We start from the raw sequence: 23,136 nt of genomic DNA on the forward strand, positions 1-23,136 counted from the left end.
GAAGTCCAGTTTCACAGTGGTACTAGCATGCACAGCTGATGGCGCAAAGCTGAGACCAATGGTTATTTTCAAAAGGAAAACAATGCCGAAACTCAAGTTCCCTGTTGGTTGTTTTGTGCATGTGAATGAGAAAGGATGGATGGATGAAGAAGGGGTAAAGCTATGGCTTGATAATGTATGGAGCAGGCGACCAGGTGGACTTCTACAAAGACGTAGTCTACTGGTGTGGGATATGTTCAGGGCTCATTTAACTCCGAGCACCAAGCAAAGGCTGGCAAGAATAAAAACAGATGCTGCAGTTATACCTGGAGGATTGACATCGTTGGTGCATCCACTGGATGTGTGCCTAAACAAGCCATTTAAAGATCGCCTCCGAGAACAGTGGAATGAGTGGATGGTTAGCGGTGAAAAAACATTCACAAAAGGAGGAAACATGCGTGCTCCACAGTTGGATGTTTTGTGCACCTTTGTTATAAAGGCCTGGAACGACATTGATGCAGAAACTGTAATAAAGTCTTTCAAGAAGTGTGGCATATCAAATTCATTAGATGGTATGGAGGACGACTATTTGTGGGAAGGTGAAGAGGATGCCGAAGAAGAGACCACATCATCTGATACGGAATTGGTACCAGATCCATACGATGACTGCCTTACAGATGTACCACAAGATCTCATTGACTTACTTATGAGATCAGATGACGAAGAGGAGGATTTTGAAGGCTTTTAAAGGGAACGTTGTAAATCCTGTAGAAATCCCTTGGATTTATGGAAAGTTATGGGAAGTTTAATCCACTTGCACTGTTTCATGCACTTATTTATGTTTACCGTACCGTACCGGTATATTCAGAAGTGACAGTTTTTCATATGGTTCTAAATAAAAATATTGCGAGTAAAGCAAGATTGTTTATACAACCAATTTGTTTGAGTTCAGTCTTTGAGTTTGTAAAATAAACGATTAGGTAGGTAACACTGTCCACTGATAAAGCCTTACTGCTCACCCACAGGGAGGAGGACTAGACTAATACGGTAAGTTCAAAATACCGGTACCGTACATTCTCGGAATGGCTATGCAGGACTGCGTTGGACTGCGCTGGAAGTGGGGGTCGTCTTATACGGCGAGTATAGCACAAAACCTAAAATTTTTCATGCAAAGTAGGGGGTCGTCTTATACGCCGGGTCGTCTTATACGCCGGAAAATACGGTATATGGTTTTCATTAGAAAGAGACAACCAAAAAGAAGTATCTACAATGAATATGCAATAGTTGGAAATATGTGCAACTATTGTGCCTGGTCTGTTTCTTTTTAACTGTCGACGACGTTTTGACCCCTCTTGGGTATTGGATCTCTTCAGGACTTGTAAATATGGGGACCCCTATGAAGTATAATGTATGGAAATCGTCAGCTAGTGGCCCAACTTGTGGGAATTCTCGTAAAATACATATATAGTAGGTACGCTTTGTTTAGGAACAGGGACTACCTGAGGTAGGTTAGCATTGCTGGCTGACAGGTAGGAGGTGGAAGTGGCACCATGTGATATTAGTGAATAAAAAGGACTCACAGGGTTCCCGGCCGGGAGCTGTGGAGACGTAACAGGGAGAGAACTGTGTAAGCATTCGGATCACATACACAGCCAAGACTGTGGAACAATATGTTGTATGGTACATCGGACACTGAGCTACTTACCCCTGTGAAGGGTGTGGTAGGCAGCCAGACACTTGTGCTGGTTCGGTCGTTATGCCCCGTAGTGGCCAAGATAGTAGTGTGGCTGGAGAGGTAGAGGACTGTGAAAGGGTTTAGAATAATGGTGGGTGAGTATACGGACTATCTCTGAAGGATACCTAAGGAGGCCGAAGCAAACGCAATTCTTACATAAAAACGCACGATGGCGCCCTTTCTTCAAAAGGGGATGTTTGAATATGCACTGATTATGGTTTTCTCCGTGAGCATGTATGGCTTTTTACTGACGGTGTAGTAACTGTCAAAAAGAGACTAATTTTAGTCGACTAGTAAATGCGGGCTAATTGATGAATAGCAGAATGGCTATGGGCTCCATTATAATGAGCACCTGTTACCTGGAAATCAGCGATGTCTTCTAATCGGGGCCTCCGTAGTAGTGCCTCCCACAATGGTACGATGACAGTGGGGTGCTGTGTTGTGTTGGTTTATGTACACGCGTGAAATGTATTGGCGGGTAGTCGGGCTGGTGAATGGAGAGCAGAGTAGGGAACTGCTCGGTGATTCCGTAATCGCTACGCTGCCAGCGGTATCGACATAGCAAACAGACTTGGACGTAAGTGTGCCTGTCTGTTAGCGGCCTGTGATTTAGAACAGTTTCTTCAGTTTGGATCCAGGTGTTTGTAAAAGTATATACATAGAGGTAGGGTTGTATTGACACGGCTAAGTGCACACTTGCAAGGGTATCTAGTGAAGTATCTCAACAGTGCAAGACAATTGAGGTGATATAACATATACCATGAAAGTATTATTAAAGCCCTAGTAGACCCATATTGAGGTAATTAATTATGCTTAAGCATTACATAATACGTTAGCTCACAACATTAGGACCACATCGACTTCTTAATGGATGCGCATAAAATGCATACTTGAATATATGAATTAAACAAGCCCCTTGGGGTGGCTGTACATTTGCGACCGGCATTTCATGTTTTGTAGTGTATACATACATTGTATCAATAGTATTGGTATGTCTTCTCTATAGACAGTGCACAGATGCATGGGCTATTTAAGGTTTCCACTCATTATTATGGTATTTCTAATATGTGACACACAATGCCATTGCACTCATTATTATGGCATTTCTAGTTTGTAACTCACAATGTCAAGACATAATGGCTGGATAAGTACATGCGATGCAAATAATAACTCTCGAGTTTCGTGACAGCCGAAGTGGACAGTTAGAAATTGTGCCGTCTCAGCTGGACCCAAGATACGAGAGTGGTGTAGTGTGTATTGTTGGCAGTGTATTTGCACTGGTCCATCTATTACCCACATTTCTGTTATCGGCAAGTTATCCATATATATACCACTTCACTTCGCAGAACCTGCAAGGGGTACGCTTTACTCCCGGTTTGTGATTCTATTGACACTTTGCAAAGACTAGTTACTCATACTGGTACAGAGATGACGAAGCCTCGCCACTGATCTGTGGAGTTTAGCCCGTATGTGATAGAATTGATGCATTTTATCCAACGACATTCTAGCCTTTGAAGGATTTGCGATAGATCACCCCCCTCTTTGTGGAATCTGCACTTTATCAATGACTTGCCATTTAAGCTCGTCTGCCGTTCTAAAAGTGGCATTTTCAAACTTACAATTTAAAAACCAACTTCACCAAAATATGTATTTTTAAATTGTGAGTTCAGAGACCCCAAACTCCAAATCTCTATTTGCTCCCAGTGGGAAATTGAACTAAAATGTATTTCAAGGCAATCCCTATGTTATCCTATGAGAGAGATAGGCCTCGCTGTAGTGTACAATGAAATTAGCAGAATTTCACTATGAGGACATGTAAAACACACCACTACATGTCTTAGCTCTTAAATAAACTACATCCTGCTCATGGGGCTGCCTTGGGCATACCTTAGGGGTGAGTTACATGTAGCAAAAGGGAAGGTTTGGACCTGGCAAATGGGTACACTTGCCAGGTCAACATGGCAGTTTAAAATTGCCCACTCAGACACTGCAGTGGCAGGTCTGAGACATGTTTGCAGGCTACTTGTGTGGGTGGCACAACCAGTGCTGCGGGCTCACTAGTAGCATTTGAATTACAAGTCCTTAGCACACATGGTGCACTCTGCTAGGGGCTTATTAGTAAATCAGATATGGCAATCATGGATAAACCGTTCACCATTACAATTTAGGTAGACACCATATGCACTTTAGCACTGGTTGGCATTGGTAAAAACTCAGAGTCCTAAAGCCAACAAAAACAGGTCAGAAAAAAATAGGAGGAAGAAGGCAAAATGTTTGGGGATAACCCGGCTGAAAGGGCCATGCCCAATGGGATATACACATTTTGACAGAACAGCCCATCTACCAATATGTAAGGCCCTATTTGTCAAAATGTCTACAGTGTTCTGTAGCCCACTACTTAATAGAAGGGAAATAAAACACATGAATCTATACATAGTTAATAATACAGCTCCCATTTTCATTCAAAATTAGTAAAGGCCTTGTTTCATGCTTACTCATATCACCCTGCTGCTTTGAAGAGCAAACCTTATGAAAAACATTTGAAAAGCTGTGCATGATTGCAGAAGTGAAAAGACGTTTGAACAAGAAATAAAAGAAAAGACATGAAAGTGTGTACACAAGGTTATTATAAGAACCTTCTTAGAGATACATTCTATGCAGTAGAAGATTAGAATAAAAATTATGTATTTTTAAGAAGAGATGTGAAAAGTCTAAAAAGGTTGTGTCTCAAAACAACACCTTTATTTGAAAATAAATACATATTTTCAAAGAAATTAGATAATTGTACAATAGCACTTGCGTTTCATAACATATGATAAACCAATGGATTTATCTAACTTCCAAAACTTTGTCCTCAACGCTTTACTCCCGGTTTGTGATTCTATTGACACTTTGCAAAGACTAGTTACTCATACTGGTACAGAGATGACGAAGCCTCGCCACTGATCTGCAGAGTTTAGCCCGTATGTGATAGAATTGATGCATTTTATCCAACGACATTCTAGCCTTTGAAGGATTTGCGATAGATCACCTCCCTCTTTGTGGAATCTGCACTTTATCAATGACTTGCCATTTAAGCTTGTCTGCTGTTCTAAAAGTGGCATTTTCAAACTTACAATTTAAAAACCAACTTCACCAAAATATGTATTTTTAAATTGTGAGTTCAGAGACCCCAAACTCCAAATCTCTATTTGCTCCCAGTGGGAAATTGAACAAAAATGTATTTCAAGGCAATCCCTATGTTATCCTATGAGAGAGATAGGCCTCGCTGTAGTGTACAATGAAATTAGCAGAATTTCACTATGAGGACATGTAAAACACACCACTACATGTCTTAGCTTTTAAATAAACTACATCCTGCTCATGGGGCTGCCTTGGGCCTACCTTAGGGATGAGTTACATGTAGTAAAAGGGAAGGTTTGGACCTGGCAAATGGGTACACTTGCCAGGTCAACATGGCAGTTTTAATATTGCCCACTCAGACACTGCAGTGGCAGGTCTGAGACATGTTTGCAGGCTACTCGTGTGGGTGGCACAACCAGTGCTGCGGGCTCACTAGTAGCATTTGAATTACAAGTCCTTAGCACACATTGTGCACTCTGCTAGGGGCTTATTAGTAAATCAGATATGGCAATCATGGATAAACCGTTCACCATTACAATTTAGGTAGACAACATATGCACTTTAGCACTGGTTAGCATTGGTAAAGAACTCAGAGTCCTAAAGCCAACAAAAACAGGTCAGAAAAAAATAGGAGGAAGAAGGCAAAATGTTTGGGGATAACCCGGCAGAAAGGGCCATGCCCAATGGGATATACACATTTTGACAGAACAGCCCATCTACCAATATGTAAGGCCCTATCTGTCAAAATGTCTACAGTGTTCTGTAGCCCACTACTTAATAGAAGGGAAATAAAACACATGAATCTATACATAGTTAATAATACAGCTCCCATTTTCATTCAAAATTAGTAAAGGCCTTGTTTCATGCTTACTCATATCACCCTGCTGCTTTGAAGAGCAAACCTTATGAAAAACGTTTGAAAAGCTGTGCATGATTGCAGAAGTGAAAAGACGTTTGAACAAGAAATAAAAGAAAAGACATGAACATGTGTACACAAGGTTATTATAAGAACCTCCTTAGAGATACATTCTATGCAGTAGAAGATTAGAATAAAAATTATGTATTTTTTAAGAAGAGATGTGAAAAGTCTAAAAAGGTTGTGTCTCAAAACAACACCTTTATTTGAAAATAAATACATATTTTCAAAGAAATTAGATAATTGTACAATAGCACTTGCGTTTCATAACATATGATAAACCCATGGATTTATCTAACTTCCAAAACTTTGTCCTCAACGCTTTACTCCCGGTTTGTGATTCTATTGACACTTTGCAAAGACTAGTTACTCATACTGGTACAGAGATGACGAAGCCTCGCCACTGATCTGCAGAGTTTAGCCCGTATGTGATAGAATTGATGCATTTTATCCAACGACATTCTAGCCTTTGAAGGATTTGCGATAGATCACCCCCCTCTTTGTGGAATCTGCACTTTATCAATGACTTGCCATTTAAGCTTGTCTGCCGTTCTAAAAGTGGCATTTTCAAACTTACAATTTAAAAACCAACTTCACCAAAATATGTATTTTTAAATTGTGAGTTCAGAGACCCCAAACTCCAAATCTCTATTTGCTCCCAGTGGGAAATTGAACAAAAATGTATTTCAAGGCAATCCCTATGTTATCCTATGAGAGAGATAGGCCTCGCTGTAGTGTACAATGAAATTAGCAGAATTTCACTATGAGGACATGTAAAACACACCACTACATGCCTTAGCTTTTAAATAAACTACATCCTGCTCATGGGGCTGCCTTGAGCCTACCTTAGGGATGAGTTACATGTAGTAAAAGGGAAGGTTTGGACCTGGCAAATGGGTACACTTGCCAGGTTAACATGGCAGTTTAAAATTGCCCACTCAGACACTGCAGTGGCAGGTCTGAGACATGTTTGCAGGCTACTCGTGTGGGTGGCACAACCAGTGCTGCGGGCTCACTAGTAGCATTTGAATTACAAGTCCTTAGCACACATGATGCACTCTGCTAGGGGCTTATTAGTAAATCAGATATGGCAATCATGGATAAACCGTTCACCATTACAATTTAGGTAGACACCATATGCACTTTAGCACTGGTTGGCATTGGTAAAAACTCAGAGTCCTAAAGCCAACAAAAACAGGTCAGAAAAAAATAGGAGGAAGAAGGCAAAATGTTTGGGGATAACCCGGCAGAAAGGGCCATGCCCAATGGGATATACACATTTTGACAGAACAGCCCATCCACCAATATGTAAGGCCCTATTTGTCAAAATGTCTACAGTGTTCTGTAGACCACTACTTAATAGAAGGGAAATAAAACACATGAATCTATACATAGTTAATAATACAGCTCCCATTTTCATTCAAAATTAGTAAAGGCCTTGTTTCATGCTTACTCATATCACCCTGCTGCTTTGAAGAGCAAACCTTATGAAAAACATTTGAAAAGCTATGCATGATTGCAGAAGTGAAAAGACGTTTGAACAAGAAATAAAAGAAAAGACATGAAAGTGTGTACACAATGTTATTATAAGAACCTCCTTAGATACATTCTATGCAGTAGAAGATTAGAATAAAAATTCTGTATTTTTTAAGAAGAGATGTGAAAAGTCTAAAAAGGTTGTGTCTCAAAACAACACCTTTATTTGAAAATAAATACATATTTTCAAAGAAATTAGATAATTGTACAATAGCACTTGCGTTTCATAACATTTGATAAACCCATGGATTTATCTAACTGCCAAAACTTTGTCCTCAACCTCAAAATGAGGTTGGGGTTGACTGAGGTGGGGAGATAGAACAAGCACCAATGTTTGGTCAGTCCTGTGTCATAAATCGGAGGCATTCTACAAAAGGATTTCATGTGGCCAGGACGTGGCAAACTTGTTACAACAGATGTTTACATTTTTCAGAATAATATGATCTCCTCACAGTATTTAAGCTACAAACGTTCTAGAAGGAAAAAGGGTAATCGAGGTATAAAAATAAATAAAACAAAAAGGTCTGAAGTTTCCACGCTGTACCCAATCCAGCTGGAGATAGTTAAACGGTGCCTGCTGTTTGTTGATCTGCCGAATATTTGAGATAAACCTAAAGTTTAACATGTACATTCTGATATGTTTACCACACAGAAAAGGTTCACCAGGAGATCGACCGTGTTATTGGCCAAAGTCGCCCACCTTGTATGGAAGACCGCAGCAAGATGCCGTACACTGAAGCTGTGATCCATGAGATTCAGCGCTTTGTTGATGTATTCCCAATGAATCTACCCCATGCAGTGACGCGGGATACAAAATTTAGAGGCTACACCATCCCAAAGGTAATAAAAATAAAACACATAAATATCTTAATATGACTGAAAACCGTCATAATGCCAAATTAGATTATGTGATGAAATGCAGCGTGATCCAGATGAGCAAAAAGTGCAGTGTCAATTTACTACTCAGTGGTGACATGGCTAATATAATATACATTGTTCATAATTTGGATTCATACTGTAACGGCCTCTTATTTGCATATTCGTCTGTATTTACACATATGGATTTTTGATCTTTGTTTTGACTGTTTATGGATATTTAATTTGTGATTTGTGAAAAATTGCATTGCTAATAGTGTATTTCTGCAATAATGTAATTGATACATTGGTTTGATTGATAAATGTACACTCATACCGGCATACCTGATGAATCGTAGCACTAAAGGCATTATTTATTATAAATTAATACAACTCTTATGAAAACATGATAATTATAGTACAGATATTTGCATATCTGCAGTCATTTCAACTTTTTAGGCTATTTTCACTGTTCTTAACTCCGCTGCATGTCAATCTACATATGTATTGAATGACCGCATTGAAAATTACTCCAAAAATGACTCCTTTCCTTTTTTCTCTTTTTAAAGATAAATAGAGGCAGAGAAAACGGTGGTTTTCTATATTTAACTGTAAAAATCAGTAAAAACAGAACATATGGAGACTAATTCATAACAGTTGCAGTGGCATAGCACCCGTGAAAAGTACATGGAGTGGACCCAGTCAGGAGAACTCAGGCCAGGGGCTCCCACCTGTGCACAGTGTTGGAGGGGGCCCACTGGAGCCCGCCCCCACCCCCGTGGCATGGGGGCTGCGGGGGCAAATATTATGCCACTGAATAGAAGTTTGTGTTTGTTAGTTCCTACCTATATTGACTGCTGCAATTGCTTGACTATGAGTTCCAGACTTAGCATTATACTTTACCAGTAGATGTTTGTAGGTCTACAGTCTCATTCTGCACAAGCTTTTACGTTCATCCAAAGTAGTACTCTCGCCAAGGTCAAATAGACGTGGCATCCTCACTTAACAATTAAAAGAAAGCACAAGTTTAGTGAAAGCTACTAAACTCCTCCAAAGAGGCTTGTGATAAATTATGCATGCATGGCTCCTCTAACACGCTATATTCAGCCCTTAAATAAACAAGAATAAAGTAACCCAGACACAACTCTACAGCAGAAGTGCAAACATAGGGATTTTTTCACTGTGGGAGGAGGGGAGGGGGACTTGAAGCAGCAGGACTTAGTGCAGAGCATCAACCGAGGCACTTTAAATTCAGTGGCTCTACCCTCTGTAGCGTCTTCCCCAGCTCGGGAGCATGCAACACAGATTACACCACACACAGGAGCTTCGGTTGAGCATAACTTTACTCTCCAAAATTCATTCACCAAGTGACCATTACGTCACACTTCCAAAACCCCACCCAATGGCCTCCTCCAGATAGTAAACAGTTACTGTCTCAGAGTCTGCTTCACTACCAAAAGGTCCCTGTGACCCTGGTATTGATAGGCTACACCTCCCCCAGTTACACAGAAAGCGAATGTCATCAGTTCAATTACATTTCTTCAATTAGTCTACGAAGAACTAGCACTTGTCTGCAAGTCCAGGTAGTCCTGGGTGGCTGAGGTCCAACCTCACAGGGTAATAGGGGCAGTGAGTCGGGTATGAGAGGTAGTGTTCACTTCAATGGTGGTTCTATGAGATGGTGAATAGCGAGGTAAGTGTTGGAATTGTGATGTGTCTCGAGTGATGATTTCCCTGGGTGACTTGCTATCGCCCTGTGTCCTTTGCGGCTCACCATCTGTAAAGGATCTATAGCATATGGGGTGTCCATCTTTTGTCTTTGCCTCTTCTTTATCAGTAACCGGTATCCTTTGTCAAAGACTGTTTCCTGAGCATGTCGGCACTGATCAAAAAACACTTTTTACTCTTACGAGCAACATCCATGTCACGAAGTTTGCCAGTGTTCACTGTCTGATCCGAGGTCCACTGAGGTATTTTTGTTCTGATCACTCTTCCAAATAACAATGTAGCTGGACTCTCACCCATTGTGGAGTGAGGGGTTGATCGATAGGCTCTGGGAACATGGCACAGTGCTTGGTTCAAATAGAACCCTACCATTGCGGCTCATTGTATGACCCTCTTGAGGGTGCCAATAAATCTTTTGACTATATCACTGGCTTGAGGCAGAGGGGTGTGCACGGCACTGGGTATGGGGCATTATTTCTCAGAACCATCTTCTCTATGTAATATCTCTAGGAAGTTTTTAAAAGAAAAATGTATGACCTACCTGCATGAAAATAGAACTGTGACCGATATGAAGAAAATAACAGTAGTAGCCTACGAGCAAATTGTGTTCTGTAGGAATGCACAGCCATACCTGCATTTACCAAAGAGTGACCATGAAAGGTTTTTTATTAATTCGTATTAGACTGAATTTGCTGTTTCGGTTACTCAGCTTTCCAGTTATGAATGATTGGTCGAAAATTTTGATAAAATGTCCCTGTGATAAATTGTCAGTTCAATCGGATATACATATACTTTTTTTGTGCAAAGTTTATACTGTACCTAGACGAATGTGGATAGTTCCATTACTGAAGACTATGGGAATGAATCACTGTCGCCCTGCTTTTTTAGCTGTACAGAAGCTCAATAGTATTTTAAGTGTCGTATTTATTTCCTCATTCCTTAAAAAAAAATTAAATCACGAAAATCAATTGTAATCTGAACTATATCTATGTGGAATTACCTTGGGTGTATTGTAAGAATACTATTAATTGTGATTTTTTTATTGTACTTTTATGGTTATTTTGTTTTAATAACCAAATAAAGTTTTGAAATTGAATTGAATTGAGTCATGTGAAGAATTCCTTGAATTCTTTGCTGTTGAAGGGTGAACCATTGTCTGATTTGAGAATCTCTGGAATGCCCCAGGTTGCAAAGATGTCATCAAGCCTGTCTACAACTTTTTCATGGGCCTTTGAGAAAAGCATTTCCACCAAGGGGAAACAAGAATATTTGTCTATGATTAACATGAGATGCTGTCCATCCCCCAGTGGTCCAAAGAAATCGATGGCAACCCTCTCCCAAGCCTGTAAGGGATGATCGGGCATTGTCACGAGATGCTGGGTCACCTTAGGGGACAAGTAATTACAGATGTGACATGCTTTCAGTTCTCTTATCTAATCTCGGAATCCACTCCCTTTCTCTAGGCGATCTTTTTGTGGCCACAGTACCACAGTGTCCTTTGTGGGCCAACTCTACTACCTTTTTCCTCAGGATTCTTAAACCTCTCAATATTATTCCTTCTGCGGTGACTGCTAACTCATCCTGTAAATATTTAAACTTCTGAAGTTTCGTTTTGTCAGCCAGATGTCAGGTACTTTGTCTACATGATTGTGTCTCGATGGGCTCTTTGACTATGGCCAGATCCTTGTCTTCATTGGTGGCTGCAACAATCTAGTCTGAAGACAGAGCCACAGGTGTTCTAGACCTTACTATGACATTGAGGTACTCATCAGCAGTCCCTGACATTGATCTTTAAAGATGTAACAGTACTCGTGAAAAGTAATCCGCTGAGCTTTGATCTTTTCCTGGTTTGTATACAATCTCATAATCATACTTCTGCAGCCTCAATCCCCACAGTGCAATGCAAGGAGGCATCTTAACCTTTGGGTTTCTCAATATGCTGAGCAAAGTCTGATGATCAGTGATAACAGTAAGTTGTTTCCCAAGGGGAAACACATGGAAATGTTTGCTGGCCCATACCACAGCCATACTCTCCTTTTGTAGCTGAGAGTAGGCACGTTCTACTTAAGATAGTCTTCGACTGTCATATGCCACAATATATATCAGGTCTCTATAGTAGGTTGCCTCCCAGACCATCGCTTGGAATCATTTATTGCATAAGGATCTGTAACATTATCCTTAGTAGGTTTCTCTCATTAACCTAGTTATACTTTCAAGGAATTTTTTGGTCAGTGAAGATATCTTTCAAAATATCCACGCTTCCAGGTAGTTGATTTACAGACCCGCACACTTAATGAGCCTCGCTTACACTTGGACTTCTTTAATTTTTTGTATTCAAATTTTGTTTTTTCAATTTGTAAATTGCCAAAGACAAGGATATAATGCTATTAGGTCCCAATACATAATAAAAAGGACACACAATACTGTTTTTCAAGCTACGTTTGTTAAAGCAATGTTTTCACCTTGTGCCATCATGAAGTAATAATGATGTATTAACAGTTGTGCTACATAAATTATGTTTCTGCACCATAAGATGTCAGTCACTAGCGTATATGTAATTTAAGTTTATGTTTTTTGTAATAACAAATTGTGGTTCATTTATCTCACTGCTTTTGTGAGTTTGTCATGTATTTGTATGTTTAAACTAAATGTTAACACAAAAACTTGTTTGTATATATAAATGTTTGTCTTTGCCAATTTGCAAATTGAATTTTATTTGGGGAAAGATATCTTCACTGACAAAAACATTCCTTGAAAGTATAACGAGGTTAATGAGAGAAACCTACTAAGGACAATGTTACAGATCGTTACGCAATAAATCAATCCAATCGATGGTCTGGGAGGCAACCTACTATAGAGATGTGATTTTCTGATTCCAGCCTCCACAGCCCCTAAGTGAATCACTCCCCCTTAGGAGACTATATGCATCAGGGCATTGGGTTGGTTACTCTGTTGAGCAAGAATGGCCCCTAGCACCACCTGGCTCGCATCTACAGTGACTTTAGTGTGCAGCTTGGGATTAAAGTAGGCCATTACCATCTCATTTTCAATCACACATTGTATTTCTTTAAAACTTCAATCACATTTGGGTGATTACTGTAATAGAACATTCTGCCATGTTAAGTCTCTCAACGGGGCACTCACAGTGGCAAAGTTACGAATGTAGAGTGAGAAATAGCTGACGATGCCCAGAAAGACCGCAGCAAGGCAACATCTTGAGGGGGTCATGTGGATGACCGGCATTGCACCATGTCTGGATCTGGGGCATGCCCCCATGGAGAATATGTGCTCATGGAATTTAACTTTGGTTTTTTGGAATTTGCACTTCACTGTATTCAAGGTGAGGCCGGCTTCGGCTAGTAACTAGCACACTTGGGCGAGGGCTTCTTCGTGTTCTCTTTGTGTGCTTGCATAAACAAGGATATTGTCACTATAATTGAAAGTATATCAAACAGGTTGAATTATTCTGAAGATAACATCTTGGAATATTTCAGCAGCCAAAGATACTCCAAAGCTCAGTTTCTGGAACCTGAATAAACCAACATGAGTGGAAAAAGTAGTTTTCTTCTAACTCAAACTGGTGATACCCTTTGTTAGGTCAAGTCGGGAAAAGACTTTGGCTCTGTTAAGTTGCATGATCATGTCCACTATGTAAGGACTGGAATTTCTTTCTCTCTATTGCCTTGTTTGGCTGTTGCATGTTGACATAAATGTGCACAATTCCACTACTGTCTTTCTTTAGTAATACCACTATGGGTGAAACCCACAACTTGGGGACTGTGGCGTTATTCGATGATGTTGTGCATTAGATGTGTTGCCAATTCTTTCTCTATAGCTTCTTGCGAAAGAAAAGTGACTTTGCAGTGCTGCTGGGCTACAGGGTGAATGTCTTCATTGATCTGAAGCTGCGCTCTCAGCTTCTTGAGTTTTCCTAGGCCATGAAACAGTGACGGGATTTGCTTCGTAATGTCAGGTTGAGCACATAGGTTGTAGTTGAGGAATATCAGCACCATGTGGGCTGCTGTGGCAAAGATGAGTAGACATGCACTAGACAATGTTCCTTGTAAGACATGAATGGTGGCTTGTGTTGACATTGTTTGTGCTGCATTCTTGCCATGAATGACCCTTGACTTTGTAACGGTTTGGAATCCGCCCAGGCTTATACTTTTTTGTTGGATTGAGTAAGGCGTGGCACAGGGGAGAGGGTGTTCAAATTGTCACTGGCATGAAATTAATTGATGCCCCACTGTCAATAACAAACGTTATGGGGTGACTGTTTAACTTCAGCGTAATTCTGTGACAGTGTAATAGTGAGCTTCTGCTTTTCTCTTGTTGAGCCCTTTCCAGGTTTCGCTCTACGTCACTGACAGCTAGCCCTACATGTGCATAGTGTTCCTAGGTGGACATCAGCAGCAGGTATCCATCATCTCCACTGGTACTCAATAGTAAAACTGAAGAGCTGTTATGCGATGACGTTGATGATGATTGACTTTGTTTGGCCTCGACCTGGTGCAGCTGATGTTGCTTTTTCTTCTTGTAAGCATGACTAGATTGTCTTCTGTTATCTCTGGTGTCTCTCTTTTATTTTGTCCTGTCTTCTCTTGGCTTGACACACAGTTATAAAGTTATTATCTTTCCAACAGCCTTTACAGATTTGTCCTCGGGCTGGACATTTGCCATCATGGGCAACTAAAAAACCACCCCAGAAGCATAGCTTTGTCTTTTTCGTTGACGACAATTTACATGTCCACTGGGTGCTTATGCTGACTTCTCACAGTCAATGCTGACTCATTGTGTGCTGTCCCGATGTCGGCAGCTTGTCATTCTTCTTATTCCTCTGCAATTGCAGCCACCAGTATTTTCTCTAAACTGAGTATCTCTCACAACATGTGCCTTCTGAATGATTCGGAAAGGCAGCCATCGATGACTCTGAGGCGCATGGCCTCTTCATTGTTGAAATCTTAAAATGTGCAATGCTTGATGAACGAGTCAAATCTCTCTATAAACTCATCTATTGTTTCACTGGTTTGTTGTTGTGCTTTGTTAAAAATGTATCTTTTGTAATCAATATTCGGCATTAGGTTTCATTTTGGTTCTAATGCTTCTTTCACTTTTCAGTTCGTTGTTGCGTCAGTATGTGGAACTTTCTTTAGTACTTCTTTTATGCCATCTCCTAGCAAGATTTTTAGATGCTTGATGATCTTGTATCATCTTCTTCCTCAAGAGCATCTACAAAGTCATCAAATGTTTCAATCCAAACAGCCCATCTGGCTCCAATGTTTTGTTTCTTGGCAGTGTCAAATGGTTCTAGTGGGTTTAGGAATGCTGCCGCATTGTATTTTGCTCTACCTTGATGCGCCTTGGCCTCAACATGTGACTCTCAACTTTTTGCACCACACAGTGTGACTCCTCAAGTTCTGGAATTGCTAGCCAAGTGTGGATGCATGTGGTACAGTTCACCCCAGTCTTTTGAACATGAGTATGCTCTTTTCACTGTCTTCGTCTTATACTTTATTATCACCACCATTACTTTTCCTAAGCTGCCTGGGTAATTGCTCACTTGGCCTGTGCTAATACTTCAGCGGAGGAATGGCTGGCACTTCTCTCACGGGTGCATTGTACATTCTTCAATTGATTCAATCTCTCAGGACGCACATGCACGTGTCTCCATGCAGAGTTCAGGCCGCTTCTGTAGTTACTGTGCGTTTGGAGCAATGCACTGCCTCAAACCGCTCTCTAGTTGCTGTATATTCAGGGCAGCGTGCCGCATTTTGCTGACAACCTCACCTGCGAGGCCTCTGATTTGCTCCTCTGACATCTATGGGCTGGGGCGGGGTTATTACGCTACGTGTGTTGGTTGCAGACTGTTTTACATTGATTCTGGTACATGTGGCATGCACGAGCAGCTTGCCGTACCATTGCAAACTCTCAGCGAGAGCAGTCATATTCTTCACAGGTGCGTATCCCATCCTCATTGCCAAATATAGCATCTTCCCCCAGCCCATGCAACACAGATTACACCATGCACGGTAGCTTCGGTTGAGCATAACTTTATTCTCCAACATTCATTTACCAAGTGACCATTATGTCCTACTTCCTAAACCACATCCAACCACCTCCTCCATATCTTACATATTTCCTGTCTCAGAGTCTGCCTTGCACCACCAGGGTCCTAGTACACATTATATTGATAGGCTACACCCTCCAGCACCAAAAACAAACCTTCTCAGACTGCCGTTGTGTCCTGGGGAGATTTCAAAAACCATAATGAACATTGGCTGTGTTGAACTTCTAAACAATTTTGCTGTAAACCTGCTCTTTTTGGGAGGCGGTTTGCAGCTAATTGTTTGTACACTGTGTGATATCAGCTCCTCACCGAGAGACTGTGTTATTCGAGCCAATGTTATGTGGCACAGGGTGGCACAGTGTGAGTTGGAAAGTGTGCTATAGGACGGCCTTTGATTATGGTGTACTTTTATATAAATAGGCATTGGATACCACTGTGTGAGTGCATTTTAGAAAGATCTGCCCATTGTTATGACCCTTGAAACTACTTTGATCAAGTTCAATGGTCAAGGAACCTGAAGATCCCTTTCAAAAAGTGATTCATGAAAGCTGCACAGTAAAACAGGTCTTAATTCGGTGAAGTGATCTGGTGTCGGTGAAGTGATCTGGTGTTTAGAGGCAGCAGCACCTGCAGGATACAGTGAAGTGGAGTAAGTTAATACTCACACTAAAACTTATATGAGCCAGTATTTGTAAGATTACTAAAGAGGGTTCACACATCAACAGTACTTTTGCAACAGACCTTAATCTTACTTCCCTTAGAAGCATGATACTTACGAAAGCCTACACTGAAATCATATGTGTAATAGTGTTTCTTCCTATTCAGTTGAATTCTATACTGCCACGTTGCACCTGCACTGGAATCAGAAAGAGGAAATGTAAGGACAGGGCCCATGAGTACAGTTTTGCCGTCTTAGGCAAAGGTGCGTTAAACACACCTGCATGGGCGCGGGAGCAAACTTTATTAAATGCATAATTAAGCTGTTACCTCTGCCAATAGAACTTTAGGAAGATGCTTGTCTGACCACCTTGTCCTAGAACTGGCCCTCTGGAGGTTCAGAGACTGGCAGGAGAGAAATTAAGTACACCAGTTAAAAATCAATGACACAACCTCACTTTGACCACCCACAAGTTGTTCTGCATGGCGCCTACACAGCCTTGCATGAAGAATATATCATGCATTCTTAGTTGCCCTTCTTTGATTGGGAAATGCTGGATATAAATTGTGTTGTGATCATTTTATGATTGTTCTTACCTTAACCCTTGCAATTAACTGCACTGTTTTCTACACTTGGTCATGTTGTCAATTAAAAATGTCAAATGTCAAACTTTATTCACCTTTCCTCAGTGCAGCTACCTGCAAATATTCTTGTTTCCAATGATGTTAGTTTGATATGTGACAAACCGCACATGCTTAATATTCTGCTCTTGTCTTCACACAGGGCATGGATGTTTTCCCAGTACTGTCCACCGTGCTACATGACCAAAAGAAGTTTGGAAGGCCAGAATGTTTTGACCCCAAACATTTCCTTGATGACAACGGAGACTTTAAAAAGAATGATGCTTTTGTGCCGTTTTCTACAGGTATTTGACTTTATCTTTAAAAGTAATAGCGTGCTTCTCTGAACACAAAATGACCGACAGACTGGGGAGCACTGAACCTTCCTGTGCAACTTAATGGCTTTCAGCACTATCTTAATCAACATTAATTTCCAAGTCACAGTTAAAAAGCATATTATATGCGCACAAGCTTGTAAAATAACATCACATAGAAAATATGACAAATAATAAAACATGACCAAAAGCAACGCGTTTCGGTGGCAGTAACTGATCCGAACCACCTTCTTCAGGCTTCCATAAAAATGTGTCCTGAAATCCTAACATCTATATAGAAAAAAATAATATATATCTGTATGAATATGACACATAATAGAACAACAATATATATATATATATATATATATATATATATATATATATATATATATATATATATATATATATATATATATATATATATATATATATATATATACACATATATATATTTAAGAAACTTTGAAAGGGTGGGCTGTACACAAAATTCGGGGATAGCAGCATTTATACCCTTACACCTAATAATATTGTAATCATGGTATAAAGTGTGTAAATGGGGAAATATTGAGAGATGCCCTTAATGATGGTTATCTCAGACATTGAGACCTCTCTGATATCTATTTATACAGATTTGAGGTCTTATATGCCACACTTCGCCCAGCTTTACCGCCTCTCAATGGTGGAATTAGTGTGTGTTTATTTATTAATTTTATAAATATTTCTATTCGAATATTTATGTTTTTAAACACAGATATATATTTATGAATTTATATCCATTTACCGTGGTTATTTATTATAAATATCAAATTACTGACAAATGTTTGTTACCATGTCGAAAAGACAAAATCGTATGTATTTTTAATATGCATTTATGCCAAGATTTAATGTGTGTAGTCTGTCTTCCATCACTATGTTTGACATGACACAGCTGTTTGCAATTTTAATAACATTAGTACTTTAAAAGGGCGTTTCATTAAACGTAACGCGTCATGTGATCAAGGTCCAAGTGGGACCGAAATGCGTCATGGAGGCTTTGATGCAGCTTTTTGGAAATAAACTGGCACAAAGAACTTTTGGGTCCACGTGTTCATCTACTTGCTGGAAAAGTTTCTTGGTGAAGTACGAAAATATTGCGGTGTCGGATTGCTTCGCTGACACCTGCGGAAACCCCTCCTTCCTTTTCTGGGCGTTGTGGTTTCAGAGCAGCTGGTCTCGTGTCACGAGACGTATCCTTTTCCGCTCTGGACAGGAGCGAACCACACAGCAGCCCCTGGAAGCTGAGGATTATCCCCTACTGAGAGACCGGAATCGAGGCAGACGGAGTTGCTATTCCACGCTGCCTGAAGATAGCTGGTAAGGTAGGGGACGCTACAGATTTCCAGTGAAGGAGTGTGCCCGGTGGGGGTTTGAAAGCTTTCATTTAACCACTCACCGTACAATTTGTCAATTGCACCTATCGGCATCTGCATCATGGCCGCGGCGGCGTTACGGAGCCGCGAAGCGTCTGCGGTCGAGCTGTTTGACGATTCCCCGGCTGGGGCATCGGCAATGGTGGATCAACAAACTGTTGCTCCACCAGTGAACTCTAGTGCACAGGACTTATTTAAAAGACTGGAGAAATTAATGCGGTCCAAGCAAGCGAAATGGTGGAAGCAGACGTCGCTTGCTCGGTACTTGGAGGTGGGCAGGGTTCCAAGGGGCTTGCGGATTACCCTAGCGCCCAGTTATGAGAACCCTGACCCTGAAATGTTGGCAGAATGGGCGGACTGCAATTTGGACTCCTCTGCTAGATTGCTTCGTATTCTGGTGAAATACGCTGAGAGTGATAGGCTCAAATTACAAGTCAAAATTGATGAACTAAACTTGTAAATCGCGAAAATGGAAGAGACTTAAAGTATTACAAAGATGAGGAAAGATATGCTGGTGAAATTACAAAAAGATGAAGAGGTCATAAAAAAACGCAAGGCCTACAAGTTCAATCGTAAATTAGACTATCACAATGGGAATGTTTTCACCTTCGCTCGCAAATATGAGGGTATAAGAGCAAAGGCCAGTGTCACTAAACCAACAAACACTAGTGTTTTAAGCGATACCACCATTGCTTCCACATCGGGTTCTCTGACATCAGTACGACTATGGAAAGTGAAACTGATGGAGAAGGGAGCCGGATGCATCGAGGGTTAAAGGCAGGGACTTTAAAATTATCCCTGGCACAGGAGGTGGACTGCCTGTGCCAGGACAGGAGAGACACTTTAAGATCCCTGAATTGCCAACCTTCCCAAAAAACAAGCGGGCAAATGCAAAACGCAGCGCAAGGAAGTGGTGCAACAACAGGCGCAGGCGTGAACAAGCCTCCAAAGAAAGCAATGAGAGGGAGGTGGAATCGGAAATAGATCCCAACACAATGTCCAATACTGTAATCAACTTGTTTGACGTGATCCTTAACAAGGCAGAAATGCAAATCCTTGCACTTGGTTTATCTTTTGGTCCTGAGAGCAGTTTTAATTATTCTGAGACCCGGATGGATGTCTACAGATTTATTCGTAAATTAAAACTTCAGAAGTTTCATAAACTTAAGGCGAAAAAGGTACCTACAAACATATCTAACATCGCATTAAGTCCTCCTTTATTGTGAGCTGGGGACGTTTATTTGTTTCAGGACTTGCAACAGTTACAGGATGAACAAAGTGCTATGACAACTGCTCTGGGGCTGGAGGGTATGGATTTGGGTGGAACTATCAAAACACCTTTTAAACCGAAATCTGTATTCCAGCCTATTTTGCCTTATGATAATCTTGATCTTTTCCATGAGCAAGTGACCTCTGCCTTGAAAGAGCTTTACAAATCTATACATCTTGAAAGTGTTGAACTGAATCGGAAACAACGTTGTTACATTGAGTTAATGAAAAAGTAACAGGACAATGAAAACCTCATTATAAAACAATCTGACAAGGGGGGGGAACATTGTCTTGTGGCCACAAATGTTGTTTATGGAAGAAGCCCATTTACAATTAAATAATATCTCGTGTTATAAACAAAGCAACTTACAGATTGTAAAAGCCTCTTGGTTGAATTATTATGGCAGGTTGGTGGCTTGGAAAAGTGGTGGGTTATTAAGTAATGATGAATACCTTTTTTTAAGAAATGACCATCCGGTAATTCCATCCCTTTACCTCCTGCCAGAGGCCTCCACCAGGATGGCCGATTTTTTCTGCAATAGGTAGTATCACAGAAAATACATCCAAATATGTGGATTACTTTTTGCAGGAATGGGTCACATCTTTACCGTCCTATATAAGGGATACCTCAGATTTTCTACGCAAAATTCAGGACATCTCTTGGGGGAGTGATTTGATCCTTATCACTATGGACGTTACCTCCCTTTATACTTCCATTGGCCATATTGATGGAGTTAAAGCAGTTGAACACTACTTAAATCGCAGGCCAGCATGCTTTTCTTTACATAATATGATGCTTGTTGATATGGTCAAAATGTGCTTAGAGCACAACTATTTCTATTTCGATAACACCATTTACCAACAGATAAGGGGAGTTGCCATGGGGGCCTGCTTTTCCCCCAGCTATGCTTGTCTGCATATGGGGTTGTGGGAAGAGCAGGTCCTCAAAAGGCAACAAGAGGACATCTTGAACAACCATGTTCCCCTATGGCTAAGATATATAGACAACCTTTTCTTAATTTGGAGGGGGTCGGAGGAACTAGCCATACAGTTTATCGAAAATTTAATATTAACCATTTAAACCATGAATTTACTGCTCACATGAGCAAGGAATCGGTTGTCTTTTTGGACACGGAGGTCTTTATATCCAATGGCGCCGTATCCACTAGACTTTATCGCAAGCCCACTGCGGGTAATTCACTGTTGCATGCATCTAGTCACCATCCTCAGCACTTGATCCACAGCATCCCCTATGGGGAGATGCTCAGGATCAAGCGCATATGCAGCAGTGAAGATGAATGCAAGTTTGCCCAGGAAGCATGTAAAAAGAGATTCCTTTTAAGAGGTTACAATGCATCGATTATAGACAAGGCCATTTATAAAACCAGGGACCTTAGCAGGGAACAGGCATTAACCCCAAAGGAAGTAACTCCAATTAGGGTTGCACCCCAGACATCCAAGGTCAGAGTCATCTTGACTTTTAACAAACAACAGGGTGCTATTAGAAAAATCTTTAAGCGACATTGGGGTTTACTCCTAAGGGACCCAATAATTGGGGGGATCTGACTCAGCACAATCGGTTGCCACAATTGACCTTTAGAAAAGCAAGGTCCATGGGGAATTGCCTCATGAAAAGCAATCCTGCGATCAAATCACCTACTAACTGGTTATCCAAACAAAAGGGGTTTTTCAAATGTCTGATTTGCAAAGCATCGAAACACGCAAAAAATGTAAAAACGTATAACACCCCGTTTTTACCTCGACCAGTTAAAATAGGAAAAAGAATTACCTGCAAAACAGAATATGTTGTATATGTTTTAGAATGTCCATGTGCACTACGATACGTGGGCAGTACAAAACTGCCCGTGCACAGAAGAGTCCTTCAGCATATTCGTGCAATTGTCAATAAAGATCAAGCATATCCTGTAGCGAGGCACTTCGAGGCAGTCCATGACAGCAACCCGACCCTTCTAAGCTACTTTGCCATTGATTGTATACCATTGTCCCGTAGAGGGGGCAATCGGGAAAGTGCACTTCGCACACTTAAGACCAAGTACATTTTAGAGCTAAATACTAAATCCCCTTTTGGAATGAATGCAACAGAGGATTTATATACATGTTTATGACTTGCTGGTAACCAAAGTGTGATTGTTGTTCGTAGCTCATATGAACTTTGACGCACAATATTTGTTCTCCATTTAGAAACTTTGATGAAACCGTGCACTTTAGAATTTTAACTTAATGATTTCATTTTGTTATTCACTTGGGTGTCACTTAAAATTGTTTAGTATGTATTTTTCTCTATTTAGCTAATCCTCCCATTGCCTTTGGCTTAGGGGGCTCTTTTGCTAATAGTTCGGCCATTGCCCTTTTCTTTAAGCTATATTTGGCCAGCTGTGCTTGCCCACTTGGGCACTATTAAGAAACTTTGAAATGGTGGATTGTACACAAAATTCGGGGATAGAAGCATTTATACCCTTACACCTAATAATATTGTAATCATGGTATAAAGTGTGTAAATGGGGAAATGTTGAGAGATGCCCTTAATGATGGTTATCTCAGACATTTAGACCTCTCTGATATCTATGTATACAGATTTGAGGTCTTATATGCCACACTTCGCCCAGCTTTACCGCCTCTCAATGGTGGAATTAGTGTGTGTTTATTTATTAATTTTATAAATATTTCTATTCGAATATTTATGTTTTTAAACACAGATATATATTTATGAATTTATATCCATTTACCGTGGTTATTTATTATAAATATCAAATTACTGACAAATGTTTGTTTATGCTGCTATACCATGTCCAAAAGACAAAATAGAATGTATTTTCAATGTGCATTTATGCCGAGATTTAATGTGTATAGTCTGTCTTCCATCACTATGTTTGACATGACACAGCTGTTTGCAAATTTAATAACAT

General features: G+C 40.5%; 1 protein-coding gene across 1 annotated transcript in view; it reads left to right on the forward strand.

The window, feature by feature from the left end:
* Positions 1–23,136, forward strand: part of LOC147691980 (cytochrome P450 2G1-like) — a 480,027-nt gene that overhangs the window by 435,913 nt on the left and 20,978 nt on the right. Inside the window, exons 7-8 of the mRNA XM_086938270.1 lie at positions 7,942–8,129; positions 17,378–17,519. Coding sequence (XP_086794396.1) covers positions 7,942–8,129; positions 17,378–17,519 — 330 coding nt within the window. The remainder of the gene's footprint in view (positions 1–7,941; positions 8,130–17,377; positions 17,520–23,136) is intronic.

The sequence above is a fragment of the Lissotriton vulgaris genome, chromosome 9 (genome assembly GCF_964263255.1).
Source record: "Lissotriton vulgaris chromosome 9, aLisVul1.2, whole genome shotgun sequence".
Classification (NCBI taxonomy): Eukaryota; Metazoa; Chordata; class Amphibia; order Caudata; family Salamandridae; genus Lissotriton; species Lissotriton vulgaris.